At 43.2% G+C, this 14,737-nt stretch overlaps 2 protein-coding genes across 5 annotated transcripts; one reads left to right on the top strand and one right to left on the bottom strand.

Moving 5' to 3' along the window:
* Nucleotides 1-59: 59 nt before the first annotated feature.
* Nucleotides 60-3,221, bottom strand: iah1 (isoamyl acetate hydrolyzing esterase 1 (putative)). Its single transcript, XM_023986314.2, has 6 exons — nucleotides 3,074-3,221; nucleotides 2,903-2,955; nucleotides 1,282-1,433; nucleotides 973-1,134; nucleotides 667-788; nucleotides 60-366 (listed from the first exon to the last, which is right to left on the bottom strand). The coding sequence occupies exons 1-6, from the start codon at nucleotides 3,134-3,136 to the stop codon at nucleotides 199-201; spliced, it is 720 nt and encodes a 239-aa protein (XP_023842082.1). The 5' UTR covers nucleotides 3,137-3,221; the 3' UTR covers nucleotides 60-198.
* Nucleotides 2,958-14,321, top strand: itgb1bp1 (integrin beta 1 binding protein 1). 4 transcript variants are annotated; one of them, XM_023986318.2, is made up of 7 exons: nucleotides 2,958-2,975; nucleotides 8,686-8,814; nucleotides 9,681-9,759; nucleotides 10,097-10,230; nucleotides 11,963-12,055; nucleotides 12,233-12,382; nucleotides 13,664-14,321. In XM_023986318.2, exons 2-7 carry the CDS (start codon nucleotides 8,743-8,745, stop codon nucleotides 13,733-13,735), a joined length of 600 nt encoding a protein of 199 aa, XP_023842086.1. In that variant the 5' UTR covers nucleotides 2,958-2,975; nucleotides 8,686-8,742; the 3' UTR covers nucleotides 13,736-14,321. The 4 variants fall into 4 exon arrangements, with proteins under 4 accessions (XP_023842086.1, XP_023842083.1, XP_023842084.1 ...); XM_023986315.2 differs by lacking the exon at nucleotides 2,958-2,975 and adding an exon at nucleotides 8,003-8,145; XM_023986316.2 differs by lacking the exon at nucleotides 2,958-2,975 and adding an exon at nucleotides 8,003-8,145 and having other exon boundaries at nucleotides 8,647-8,814.
* Nucleotides 14,322-14,737: the final 416 nt, after the last annotated feature.

Genomic DNA, 14,737 nt, shown 5'->3' with positions numbered 1-14,737 from the left:
AATAAAGAATGTGTTGCAACACCGACCTCAAGAAATTTAAAAAGAACATTTAAAACATGTCATATCATGGTTTCATTTATTTCAGTCTTATGGAATGAGGACTGAGTGTCATCCCATTACCGTAGCCGACCAGTTGACATAACTGTGTGGAAGGGTGGACCTGAGGCTTCATCTCTCACTCAGCCTGAGGGCCGTCAGTCACAGTAGACCGCTCTCTGGCTGTTTAGGGTCTACGTCACCCCAGTAAGGCAGGATGAAGGGCAACTCCTCCACCCTGCTCTTCAACAGCGTCCACAGATGCTGTGACACAAACTGGTTCCCCTTCTCAGAGAGATGGAGCCCGTCTGAGAGGTAGCTTGTGAAGTCCTGCGGGAAAGAGCAAATTGTTTTCAATTACTGACATATTGATACTGCACTATGTTTGCTGATAAAGTTACATAGCTACTACCAAAAATCACTAAATTAGTGTTACATGACTAGAGTTAAGGCCGGAGTTCAATCCGATAGTGCCTTGTCAGCAATGTACTTTTCAAAGGCAATGTTCCTGCCGAGGTTCATCATATACGCTTGCTTATGTTGGGCTCGATCGAAAATGACCTTGAAATGGTGCATTGTCCAAAAAGCTGAGCAACATCAAAATGACAAGTATTCCATTGGTTGTCTCACCTGTCCATCTTTCTGCATGAGAGTCCAGAGGTCCAGCACGTCTGCCCCACACTGACCTGCAGCCTGCACACAGGCCTGGGCATACTGGCCAGCCACAGAGTTGAGACGGTTCAGAGCACTACCTGAAAACGGGAGAGAACAGACATATAGAAGCCAAATAGAACTACAGCACCACAAACACTACAGCATTCAAGTCCTCAAAATGAAATAATCTGTTTGAGGCCATCAGGCCAATGTTATGTGATTGCTCAGGAGCAAGAATTAGGACTTGTCTTCAGTGTATCTGGTGGGTGTGTGTTCCTTAACCTTTCAGGACACACTCCTTCTCCCAGGCTGGCTCATGCAGAGGTGGAGGAGTGATGAAGATGACCTTGTCTGCAGACACACCCACAGACACTATGTGTTTGACAATGTCCTTCAGGTTCTCAGAGTACTCCTGCAATGGGATGTGCTGCTGTGGGTTCTTATCTAAAGAAAGAATGAGACAATATCAGATCTCCTAATATTGGCAAGAGCAGTGTTCGTCAATCCTGGTTCTAAGGAACACAAAGGGTGTGCAGGGTTTTGTGCCCGCCCAGCACTTGGCTAGAGAGTAACAGGTTGCACTTTCCCTACCTTCTAAAGCACAGTCGTTGGCACCAAAGAAGACCGTGACAGCAGCTATGTGGTTGCTTGAAGCACTTTCCTTGGAGATGAGGCAAGGCAAGACAATCTTTGCCCACCTGGAGTTGTAGCCTGACAACCCTCTGTTCACAACGTCACATTTTCTAGTGGACAAAAGTGACATTGTTTGATCAATTTAGCACACATCAAAAGGCATTACTACAGTATATCCTACCCTATTCTCAGAGCAGGAAGTTGCCCCTAACCACTGATACAGGGTTTATATCAGTGGTGGTTGGTGCCGTTTAAAGATGAGGGAGGATGATTATTTGTTTTATGAGCACGGCCTTATTTCTATTACAGCATATTGGATGACTCATTCATATGCCATTCACCCAGTTCAATGTAACATCAATAGGTTTAGGCTACTACATGATACTAACATTTTCCCTATACCCATCATGAGGTTGCTACAACCTAGCCTATGAATTTACAACGTAGGTGCACAGGTCAAGAGAATTTTGAGTAATCAAGGTGACAGACAGTGACACGTTCAATACAGCCCCACTCTTGCCTGCATCTAGCTGATCTAGGGTGTAATTATTATTCCAACAATTGTAAATGAGAGTTTCTATAAGACAAATGTGGGTATGGTTATCCCGGTTTAGTGCAACAGAATCGGCGCAATGAATACACCCCTGATCACACGCAAACACAGTTCACTTTCATACCAGACACATACAAACAGCTCGTTGTATATATATAATTCCTTCTTGCATCTATCTACATGCTCTCCTCCTCTCACCTTTCCCATTCACTTGTGGACTTCAGTGCACAACACATCAGCACTCTGTGACCATTATTAAAATACATAAATGCTTTGCTCCATGAAGTAATCCATCTCGATCAACGAGAGAAAATTTGAAATAGACAAGATGGCAGTGTACACAATTTAGGATTACTTCATGGAGCAAAACATTTATTTAAGTAACTGAGCATTTTACAAATTCAAACGAACCACCTGCCACGAACCACATTTTAGAAGATACATGTTTGGCAGAATCGAGATCGATGATAACATTGCCAAGTTAAGGTTAGTGGTAAATGAGCTGTGCTTCACCAAACAGTACCTATCCTGTAACGGTTAATGGAGAATCACATTTTCCCGTTATAAATCTGTAGCTAGTTCAGACATAGAGAACTGATACTGTATACTGGTTGTTGGGGTGTGATTGATATGGGGGGGGGGGGGMGTCCGTGAGTGGCTTTTTACAATTTGAATGGTTCCTTGTGTTCAACGGGAGGAAGAAGTTTGGTCCAAATGTTATGTACCATAGCTATTGAATATCATGTGAATCCTGTCAATTAAAAGGGAACATTTGGGTGCAATCAATTAGCTTAATTTCTCATAGATCAAATTAAATGTCAACAAAATAGTGTTGCAGGAATGCTAATCTTATGTTTCTAACTACAGAAACCATTTCTGAACAATCTGTGATGGGGAGGTGTCATGGGCTTCCTGAAATGACATGGAACGACTATGGGCAACCTGCCATCCCTATGAAAAGCATGTAGGAATGGTGCGTGCAACTATTTAAAAGTATTCCATGTGCGCAAACGTAAAATGACTCACCTGGCTAGTTGATTTGCAATTTCGGAACCCCATCCATTAGGTTGGAATGAAAACTGAAACAAATCAACAAAAAGTGAGTAGTAAACTGTCAAGTTGCTAGCTAGCAAACTAATCCAATTTGTAAATGGACGAAACCCTGCAAACAAATCGTTTCTGAATGAGAACATTTACCTGTGTGATTGAGTCGCCAAATAAAATGACTTTAGGCCAAATTATGCTCTTGATTTCGGACATTGCTAGCTAGTACAAATGTTGAGCCGAGAGCTAACTTTATACTTTCGGATTTAGAAATGAAAGCAGTGCTGACTGAATGATAGAAGTTCGCATGATAAATTGCGCCATCTACCGTGTGGAGGTGGAAGGTGAAAATAATAATGGCAGAGTGCAATAATTTGACAAGTTGTCGCCTTTTTGTTGTTTATTTCACTATTTTGATGAATGACATACATTTCTTTACTGTAAAAATAAATAAATAACCTTTCATAATGACATAAAACAAGTTCACAATAAGTTTTCAAACAACATTCCAAACATAGATACAGAACCATGATATACAGGAAACACCAACCTAAAGCGTCTTAGTAGCGCGTTGGGTCACCACGAGCCAGGCCAACTTCAATGCACCTTGGCATAGATTCTACAAGTGTCTCGAACTCTATTGGAGGGATGTAACACCATTATTCCACAGGAAATTCCTTCATTTGTTGTTTTGTTTATGGCGGTGGAAAACACTGTCTCAGGCACCACTCCAGAATCTCCCATAAGTGGTCAATTGGGTTGAGATCAGATGACCGAGACAGCCATGGCATATGGTTTGTATAGTTTTCATGCTCATCAAACCACTCGTGCCTTGTGGATGGGGGCCTTGTCATCCTATGGGGGCATAGCCATGGTAGCCAAAATAATGGCCTGCCCCGCATTTTTATACATGACCCTAAGCACGATGGGGTGTTAATTGATTAATTAACTCAGCAACCACACCTGCTTGCTTTCAGTTCACTATCACTGATAATACTGGTGATCAAACACTATTTGGCTGTTTCTATACCCAATATATATCAACAGATTTTTTTTCTACAAAATGTCCAAACAGATCAGTGCATTTGAGCCATGCATCTCAGTGCTTAGTTACAGAATGCAGTGAACTTTACAGTGGTCACACATCTTTAATAGTGTAACCAGATCCAGACAGCCACTGCTGTCCCTCAAGTAGTCTATCCATTCTAGAAGTATCAGTGAGAGTATGGGGGGAGTAGGATGACGTTTCCCCTGGACTTCCGTTCTTCATTTCCCCCCTAATGATTAATGTAGATTTCGGGCGGTAAGATTAAACAACTATCAGGCACGGGGGTTGGAGGTCTGGGGAGGAACAGACAACTGCTTCAGGGAGCTGCAGGATGACCCCTGACCTTTCAGGGGTTGTTTGACCCAATTATGTATGTCTCTGGTTGTACCCCTCATATGACAGGGTTGAGGGCGTCGTAGAGACGCTGCACTGCCAGGTCCATCATCTCCTTCAGAGAGTCGTCCTCTGTACTTTTGTCTTCATACGACACTGTCCTGGTTTCCAGGCAGATGTATGCAGTCTTACCTTCCACTGTCACCGTTAGGTTTTTACCATCTTTGAAATCCACATAGTCCTCCCCAAACATGTCTTGTAGCATGACCTTCAGTCTGTTCTGGTAAAACTCCATGTCCACCATTGTATATTTTTGAGTCTCCGTGACTCTTAAAAATAATTTTTAGTCACGTAACAATACATTACAAGGCCTTTCAATGAAAAGAAGACACGAAGCATGGCAGAGACCTTCTTTAAAATAGCTGTGCGTACTTGTTTGTGTGATAGTTTCAATACAATAATACTTTATTTAATTCCCCTCAGGGACAATTAAGAAAGGCAAGTGAATACTGGTAAAGGTCAAAGTCAATGGCCACACCTTTCTAAGCTTTAGGGTCGGACTGGACTTCCAACACAACAGTAGTGACTGCATCAGTGTGCATGTCATTCAACGGGTTGGCAATAAACTAGTGGACTACAGAGAAACATGGATGCAAACATTCCAGTTTCTCAACAATCTCAGACACCTTGAAGCATTGCCTGATGTGAACATCATTGTGTCATGTTCATTAGGGCACATGACAGGAAGCGTCAGTCAAGACTAGGTAGCCCCTCCCTGTTTCAGTCCATTCTCTTCCGTTTGGTGCTGAAGGAACAAGACCCAGACCCATGCTCGCCTCCAGCGTCACCCATGCCTGCCTCATGCACCAGTGTGATGTTCTTGAAGGTCTTTTCTGTAGCTTCCAAATCCTCAACATCCCCAATGAGGTTTCTCAGCTGACCCACTAGCACAGAGTAGGGTCTAGTGAATGGGATGACCTGGGTCTGTTTCACTGTGCTCATGGCCAGGTCTGTGTAGTCTAGGGAATATTTTATTTTACCTTTATTTAAATAGGCAAGTCAGTTAAGAACAAATTCTTATTTTCAATGACTGCCTAGGAAGAGTACGCAGAGTACGACCCTGCCTCACACAGGAAGCGGTGCAGGTCCTAATCCAGGCACTTGTCATCTCCCGTCTGGATTACTGCAACTCGCTGTTGGCTGGGCTCCCTGCCTGTGCVATTAAACCCCTACAACTCATCCAGAACGCCGCAGCCCGTKTGGTGTTCAACCTTCCCAKGTTCTCTCACGTCACCCCGCTCCTCCGCTCTCTCCACTGGCTTCCAGTTGAAGCTCGCATCCGCTACAAGACCATGGTGCTTGCCTACGGAGCTGTGAGGGGAACGGCACCTCKGTACCTRCAGGCTCTGATCAGGCCCTACACCCAAACAAGGGCACTGCGTTCATCCACCTCTGGCCTGCTCGCCTCCCTACCTCTGAGGAAGTACAGTTCCCGCTCAGCCCAGTCAAAACTGTTCGCTGCTCTGGCACCCCAATGGTGGAACAAACTCCCTCACGACGCCAGGTCAGCGGAGTCAATCACCACCTTCCGGAGACACCTGAAACCCCACCTCTTCAAGGAATACCTAGGATAGGATAAAGTAATCCTTCTAACCCCCCCCCCCCCCTTAAAGAGTTAGATGCACTATTGTAAAGTGGTTGTTCCACTGGATATCATAAGGTGAATGCACCAATTTGTAAGTCGCTCTGGATAAGAGCGTCTGCTAAATTACTTAAATGTAAATGTAGGAACAGTGGGTTAACTGCCTTGTTCAGGGGCAGAACGACAGATTTGTACCTTGTCAGCCTGGGGATTCGATCTTGCAACCTTTCGGTTACAAGTCCAATGCTCTAACCACTAGGCTACCTATGGATGCAGTCAGAAGAACCAGGCTCCATTGCGGGAACAACGTGAGAACAATTGCCTGTTAACGACGCTACAGTGCATTATTACCTTGTTCGGCTAGGCTAAAGCAGAAACATGCTGGCAGCCAGGCGAAAAGACTGTATGACTTAGCCATACATGCTAAGTCATGGCCAAGGTCCCCTCCACACGGTAGCCTGCGATGAGGACTCTGTTCCTCTTGCCGGTGCACCACCTCTCAAAACAGCTCCCTGGACAGGCCGCGCTGCATCATACCTGGAGACACCATCACCACACCGGGGTCTATGTTGTCAAGGTGGTGCATACTCCGGAGAGACCGAGTGGGGACGAAAAGTCAGAGACAGGGAATGCTCAAGTCTGGGACCTAGCTTCATCATTGAGAGCGGTTTTAATTGGTGTCTCCCACGCTAATCTCCCAGACATATTGATCCATATATGGAATATGGACATAACGACCATATGAGACAGCGGGCTTCCCTGCTCACTATGTCATGGGCCGTGTTACAGAAGCGAGCCTCACACACCTCCATTTTTTTTCTTGGACGCGAGTGCCGTATGTGGACGAGAGAGAGAGAAATGTTTGAACCCATCTGCCAATGTGTAAAGGACATACTATCACGTGCTTACTGACTATTGGTTACATAATATGATGAGAATGTCAGGTTTGACACTGGGGACTTCGACAACCATTAGATGTCTGTCCTCCTGGCGAGAGAATACAGCTAGGGAGAGAGAGAGTTGTTGTTGAATAATTCATCCCCAACACAGAGGACTGTCATTATGATTACCAGAGACAGGCATTAGAATAGAATATCTGTAACACAATAACAATATCACATCATACAGTATATTGTGTACAGTTGTTCACTTCAGAGGAAACCTAAACACAAATGAAGAAGTTCAATCGTCACAATACTTCAATCAACTCCCTACCTTAGCTCCAGCAATCTCGATCATGACTGCACCAGGGACGTGCCCGGCGTGGTAGCTGGGCGAACCCCCCATTCAGCGCCCGCACCCGGGGCCGATAGTGCCGACTCCGGCAAGATGTCGCCCGTACCTAAATCGGCTACTGATTTGTATTAGTCTATAAATAAATCTCTTTGCCAAAATGTGTAATCTCTCCCATGTCTTATTCGACTAGGATTTTTAAAAGTGTAAGGATAATAATTCAGCCATAGTTGTTTGACTCTAGCCACAAAATTAAGGAAATTAGAAGGGGGGGTTCTGGCAGGGGGGTGATTTTCGGCACAACACTGGTAGCTCTTCTCCGTGAGTTTCCGATATATCTGCTTTACGTTTTACAGCCATGCTGCATAAGTAACCTATTCTAGTGGTACGTTCATAGCAGTAGTACAGGACTTGGATAATGATGATGTTCTCCGTTGAGTTTTCCCTCCAGACGTATGTTTGTATGAACTTCCGTCTGGCGCACACATGTCGTCAAAATAAGACCGAAGAACACTCAAGCCATCTTTTTAGTTCCGACATAATTACACAATTTGCTCATCTTAGAAAACTTTTTCATATTTTGATTGATAGATACTGAATATACATTGGTTTAGAACTTTTAGATTTGGCGCTCAATTCAATCACTGTTTAAAAAGCAACATCACACCGTAGACTCGTGTTTGTGGCAGCTGAAACAAAAGTATCAATTAATGTTCATACTTTGTTACAATGTTGCACTGTAGGTGAGCGGTCGCGTTATTTGTTACAAAGTAACAAAGTTGACAATATTGATACAAATATAACTAAGTTGCGTCCCCTTTAATGTGGTGTTGGGTGGAACTGCAGAGGAAGTGAAGTGTCTATGCGAGTCGCACTCTCGCCTACACAGAAAGAGCCACAGCCCTGCTCCTTTGATGAACAACACCCCCAAACAGACCTAAACTGGCTTAGAACAAGTTTCAAACTGAGGTATGCCCTGTGTGTTTGTGCGTAGTGCTCCCGTTTGCCATTTTCTGTAAAAATACACGATAATTTCAACCTTTTTGAGCGTGAGCGGATACGTCGATAAGGGTGTGGGTGGGGTAAATTGTTTATCATAGCAACGGGTTTCCGTTACACGGGGCATTCATTGACAAAGTTCGGGACAATGGACTTTCATTGAGTGCCAGCCGACTCCAGACACCATTTGCAGGGACGCGCGTGTGTCAGCCTGTTGATTCTTAATAAGTTGAAGAAAGCTCTTGAATTGTGACGGTGGGAGTGGTAGTGTGCATGACTTGAATATGATGCATTCACTGTGTGGCAGCTGTTAGTCTCTTAATGTCACACAATATTTATGTATGGCATTTCATTTCAAAACGATATTTCAAAATTATTTTTGTTTCGGAGGTAAATATAACTTTTCTTTGTAATATATGTCTCACCTTCACAACTGATGGAAGGGTTCATGTCATTCTCTATTGTCTGTAGACCACAAGCCAATTCACAAAATCTCCTTGTCTTCACCAGACAGTGGTGTCTGCAAGGGAGCTGGGGGCTGGTGGAGTGTTGGCGTCATGGTGAAGAATGTTCCGGAAGGTCAAAAAGCGTCACAGCAGCAGCAGCTCCCAAAGCAGTGAGATCAGTACCAAGAGCAAGGTGGGCCGTTATACATTACATTACAGACTACACTGTTGTGGTCTACATTCCAAACCCAGAAAATGTGGATCTTCCCTCGTCCCTTGATGCCCTCTAGTTGATCTGAAGAGGATAGATGTAATCAGTATGGTGGAAGCTCCACATAGTCCTCCAATAGGGAGCTTCCCCTGTGTTGTGTACACCTGTCTACATAGTCTCTGGGGGGGGGTTTGGTACTGGAGATGCTAGTTGTCCTTGGTAAATAATTTACCATGGAGGCAACAGGGTACAGTCTTAGAATACAAAAGCAGCCGCAGTCATAAAATACTGGAGGCAGACAGACAGACAGACGGACATACAGTCAGGCAGACGGACGGACAGGTTAGACCGATTATAACCTCATTAGAAGATCCCTCACATCTGACAGTGGCTTTTATTCATGTTAAAAGAGAGCTCTGTCTGGACAAAGTAATCATGTCTCATACGAGATGCCTTCCCATGTGGTGAATAACAAACAAGTGCAAAGATGGTTGAGCCAAAGGGGCGGAATTGATCGGATGGAGAAATGACTCTTTATTACCATCGACTCACTTACTGCGCAGCTGTCCTCTCTGATTACATTGCTGATGGGTACATGACTCAGTTTATTAAGAAGGTCTTGCATGCTGTCAAGGACTCCTGAATTGACGTCTGCTTGAGTTATTTTCAATTTTTTTCACTTAAACTCTATTCATTAGTGGTTGGAGTATGTGTTTCTTTCTTTCTCATACACAAATATTGCAGCAGAAACCATGACCTCTGCGATTTGGTCAACGTTTCAGCCGATCATGTAACATTTCTCAAGACAATATGGTGAGATGGTGTGCTTTTCTCTCTCCTCTCTTTAGTCAGTAGACTCCAGTTTGGGAGGTCTCTCCAGGTCCAGTACTGTAGCTAGCCTCGACACAGACTCGACCAAGAGCTCAGGTAAGAAAACCTACAACCATGGCCACATCTCAATTCTCTGAAATGACCTCGGCTAGTTTCCTCATCTCCTTTCCTTCCTATTCACTAACAGTCAGATGAAGGGGTCGGAAAGGTTCCAACAATATTGCCTGTACATGTCAAGTCCTTTCAGATCTGGCTCTTGTGCATTGTAGGGCATGCAACAAAATATTTCAAGATGTTTTGCGATGGACGACTAAAATGTGTGTCTTATTGGTAGTCCCTCCCTGTTTCACTTCATTTTCTTCCGTTTGATGCCTAATGAACACCTTCATGACCCAGTGGTAATGCCGACTGATGATTGAACTGTGAACTTTAGGTAACAGTGCTGCGTCAGAGACGTGTGCTGAGTTCAGGGTGAAGTATGTCGGAGCCATAGAGAAGCTGCCGTTTGAGATGAGTAAGACCCTGCAGGAGCCTCTGGAACTCATCAACTACATAGATGCAGCCCAGGTAAGAAAAACCTGGAAACACCTTCAAATCTGGGATGTAAAGTATGGGCCCATCAGAATTACGAGGTCATCGGAATGGCCGATTAAATTAGGGCCGATTTCAAGTTTTCATAACAATCGGTAATCAACATTTTTGGACACCGATTATGGCCAATTACATTGCATTCCACGAGGAGACTGCGTGGCAGGCTGACTACCTGTTATGCGAGTGCAGCAAGGAGCCAAGGTAAGGTGCTAGCTAGCATTAAACGTATCTTATAAAAAACAATCAATCTTAACATAATCACTATTTAACTACACATGGATGATGATATTACTAGTTTATCTAGCTTGTCCTGCGTTGCATATAATCGATGTGGTGCCTGTTCATTTATCATTGAATCACAGCCTACTTCGCCAAACGGGTGTTTTAACAAGCGCATTCGCCAAAAAAGCACTGTCGTTGCACCAATGTACCTAACCATAAACATCAATGCCTTTCTTAAAATCAATACACAAGTATATATTTTTAAACCTGCATATTTAGTTAATATTGCCTGCTAACATGAACTTCTTTTAACTAAGGAAATTGTGTCACTTCTCTTGCGTTCTGTGCAAGCAAAGTCAGGGTATAAGTAGCAGTTTGGGCCGCCTGGCTCATTGCCAACTGTGTGAAGACCATTTCTTACTAACAAAGACTGTAATTAATTTGCCAGAATTGTACATAATTATGACATAACATTGAAGGTTGTGCAATGTAACAGCAATATTTAGACTTAGGGATGCCACCCGTTAGATAAAATACGTAACGGTTCCGTATTTCACTGAAAGAATAAACGGTTTGTTTTCGAAATGATAGTTTCCGGATTTGACCATATTAATGACCTAAGGCTCGTATTTCTGTGTCATTATATTATAATTAAGTATATTATTTGATAGAGCAGTCTGACTGAGCGGTGGTAGGCAGCAGCAGGCTTGTAAGCATTCATTCAAACAGCACTTTCCTGCATTTGCCAGCAGCTCTTCACTGCGCTTCAAGCATTGCGCTGTTTATGACTTCAAGCCTATCAACTTCCGAGATTAGGCTGGCAATACTAAAGTACCTATTAGAACATCCAATAGTCAAAGGTATATGAAATACAAGTGGTATAGACAGAAATAGTCCTATAATAACTACAACCTAAAACTTTTAAAATGGGAATATTGAAGACTTTAAAGGAAAAGGAACCACCATGTTCTGAGCAAGGAACTTAAACGTTAGCTTTTTTACACTGCACATATTGCACTTTTACTTTCTTCTCCAACACTTTGTTTTTGCATTATTTAAATATGTTTCATTATTTATTTGAGACTACATTGATTTTATTGATGTAATATATTAAGTTAAAATAAGTGTTCATCCAGTATTGTTGTAATTGTCATTATTACAAATATATATATATATATATATATATATAAATAAATCGGCCGATTAATCGGTATCGGCTTTTTTGGTCCTCCAATAATCGGTATCAGTATCGGCGTTGAAAAATCACAATCGGTCGACCTCTAATCAGAATGCAGTACTATACATACAGGTTCTATGCAGTGCAGTGGACACCAATTCATTACTGTATAATCACTCAATTTGATGGTGATTGATTATGGTGATGTAGATTCATGTTGGAGTGGTGTGAGGCAGAGGGCAGCCTCTTTTTCCTCTTTAACAAGTCACTCTATATGTACAAAGAGTATCTGTCGTGTTCCTTCCATAGCAAGATGGAAAGCTGCCGTTTGTGCCTGGAGATGAGGAGATGGTACTGGGAGTGTCCAAGTATGGAGTCAAAGTGGCCTCCATGGATCAATGTGTGAGTGATTCAATTTCCATGTTTATAAATGCTCTCGTGTCACAAAAGTTTCTACTGAACCTTGACCTTTCTAGTTGGAACAAGTTGTTGCACCGTTTCCCGCTCTACATGATTGTCTGTCTCTCTGCTGTTATAATGATGTTAGTAATGTGTATTATTGTTGTGGTTCCTGTAAAGGATGTTCTGCACCGCCACCCTCTCTATCTGATAATGAGGATGCTCTGTTATGATGACGGCCTGGGGGCTGGGAAGAACCTGCTGGCTCTCAAGACCACCGATGCCAAGCAGCAGGACTGCAGCATCTGGGTGTACCAGTGCAGCAGCGCGGTGAGTGTGTGTTGAAAGTTTAGGGGAGCGTTACTTCATTCACCACGAACAGCGATCAGCGTTTACTCACCTTCCCCCCCCCCCCTCCCCACTACACAACTGACTAGCACTGTCTCATATTGATAAATCTCACAGCAATATTCTGGGTTCCACACAAACTGGTGCTCTCTAGCTTGTTATCATACCACAGTTTGTGGCAAACTCAAGGCAATGCAAGATAATTGTTTATCGTGTGTGCGACAGCTTTCCTGTCTTGACCCCTCATCCATTCATAAGAATAGCAGCAGACTGAGGAAGCAGGCCTCAATGGCTCAGACAGACAAGTCTCTTTCACAATGGAATCCAGAAAGAACAAAATCCTGTTCTCAAATATTTACATCAAAAGGTGCAAAGTTATGGGCAGAGACACAAAACATCCACATCAAATTAAATATTTTTCTTGATGAAATAACATGGAAACCAACCACTTTTTATGCAGTATTAATTTACCATCCTTACAAACCACTTAATTTAAATGTATATCACTGTATTGAACATAGGCTGGTCATCTAGGTTTGTACCTGTAGACTTTCCGGCACCATGAAGAAAAACAATGTACAATACAGTAATTGAGTACATTGAGACATCAAGTGATGATGTGGCTGTTGGTAGAGCAATGCGCTTGCAACGCTAGGGTTGTGGGTTCGATTCCCATGGGGGACCAGTACGAAAAAGTATGAAAATGTGTGCACTCACTACTGTAAGTTCCTCTGGATAAGAGAATCTACTAAAATGTAAAAAGACCATTTCAGTTTTCACACAGAAATAAGTTGCACTTGCAAAGTATTTCAAGAAAGTGGAAAACATATATCAAGCAAGTATTTTATATTCCACAAGTATTATCAGGTGAACTGTTTTGTACAGATAATTATCAGATTCAAGTTAGAAATGCTGGTAAACCCTCAAATACAAATACATTTAGTAAAAAAAAAGCACAAAAGTTCTAGTCCTATATTAGCAGACCATTATAGACGGCTTCAGCCCGGGACCAAAAATTATATTTTGTGGGAAAAAATTGCAGCACCCCCACCCCCCATGCTAATGATTGCACAAGATAGACAGACAGGCAAAGTATAGAGATCGAATGTGATTTGAAAAAACTTGAACCAACTGTCACTGGTTTAAAACATAGAGGTAGTGGTGTTTATTTAATTTAGAATAAGCTTTTATTTACCAGCCCTCCCCACACTGTGTGTTTCATAACAAGTCGTTTTCCTTTCTTCTCTCCCCATCTCTGTGCAGGAACAAGCCCAGGCCATCTGCAAGGTGCTGTCTGCCTCATTCGACTGCGTGCTGACATCAGAGAAGTCCTGAAAGGTAGTCGCCCTGAGGGACAGGACTATCCTCACGTGGGCGCAGCACCATGACCAATCGGGAGCCTGGAAACCATAGTTTACAGCAGGGTCACATCTTACCCAGCATGCTTTGCAACACCTCTCACACACCACCTACAGACCACACACACCATCCACCTGTCAGGTGACCATCATGAGTACGGCTATTTTTATTGTTTTAAGCTAACTTAATCTTATTTAATGTAAATACATTAGAAAGTACAGGGGCCTCATGTCTGTACTTGGGAAGGAAGTGGCTGTTTGCTATCTAGGTTTCAAATAATATTGACTCCCTTTATAAAAGGGGGAAAGTGGTAACCGTGGTACGTCGCAGTCAATATTTCCACCATGGATGGAGGAATAGACCTAGACCATTACAAATATGCTGTAGACCCCCCTTCTCCTCTATCCCTCTCTCTTACTCCTTCTCTCCCCTATACAAACCAAAGGGATGGTATCAATACGTGTGTTTGTGCCTCTCCATACCACTCCTCCTATACTCCCCTTGGTCCAGATGGGATTGGATCAGTTAAAATGGTACAATAAAGGAAAGGAATTTGAATGAATCAAGCAGCCTTTTTTTTTCTTTGATCCCCTGCCGTTTTGTCCTTTAAGCAGGTCAGTTCCGGTGGCTAGGCTGTCCAGTATTCCCGTCATTCTCAGAATGACTTATGGGATGCCTGCTTCCTCCCCAACTCTGTGGGATAGGAGTCCTACATCCTCCATGTTGATGAAGCATCCAGCCTGGCTGTGTATCTGTGTCTGAAGAAATTACCTTGAGGGACCAAATGACCCTGTCATTCGGTGTTATAGTCAGATCAAAGGAGATACTGTATACACATACCGGCACCAACATTACAGAGCTAGTTCACTCTCCCTAGATCACGATTCAATCTGATTGCCGGTTACAGGCGTTGCGTCTTTAAAAGGCAATATGCAGCTTTTACAGTGAATGGGTTCTCCGTGACGTGAGAACACAGCC

Source organism: Salvelinus sp. IW2-2015, linkage group LG4q.2, assembly GCF_002910315.2.
Source record: "Salvelinus sp. IW2-2015 linkage group LG4q.2, ASM291031v2, whole genome shotgun sequence".
Classification (NCBI taxonomy): domain Eukaryota; kingdom Metazoa; phylum Chordata; class Actinopteri; order Salmoniformes; family Salmonidae; genus Salvelinus; species Salvelinus sp. IW2-2015.
The sequence above is the reverse complement of the archived record's forward strand: the minus strand, read 5'-3'. Positions and strand labels throughout refer to the sequence as shown.

Bases quoted from the DNA above. Each gene is read 5' to 3' on its own strand.
- iah1 (XM_023986314.2), bottom strand. From the start codon at position 3,136: ATGTCCGAAATCAAGAGCATAATTTGGCCTAAAGTCATTTTATTTGGC. The intron at 1,135-1,281 runs GTAGGGAAAGTG...TTCTTTCTTTAG, and splicing joins CAACGACTGTGCTTTAGAAG to ATAAGAACCCACAGCAGCAC. The intron at 367-666 runs GTGAGACAACCA...TCTTTCCCGCAG, and splicing joins TCATGCAGAAAGATGGACAG to GACTTCACAAGCTACCTCTC.
- itgb1bp1 (XM_023986318.2), top strand. From the start codon at position 8,743: ATGTTCCGGAAGGTCAAAAAGCGTCACAGCAGCAGCAGCTCCCAAAGC. The intron at 9,760-10,096 runs GTAAGAAAACCT...TGTGAACTTTAG, and splicing joins AGACTCGACCAAGAGCTCAG to GTAACAGTGCTGCGTCAGAG. The intron at 12,383-13,663 runs GTGAGTGTGTGT...ATCTCTGTGCAG, and splicing joins TGTACCAGTGCAGCAGCGCG to GAACAAGCCCAGGCCATCTG.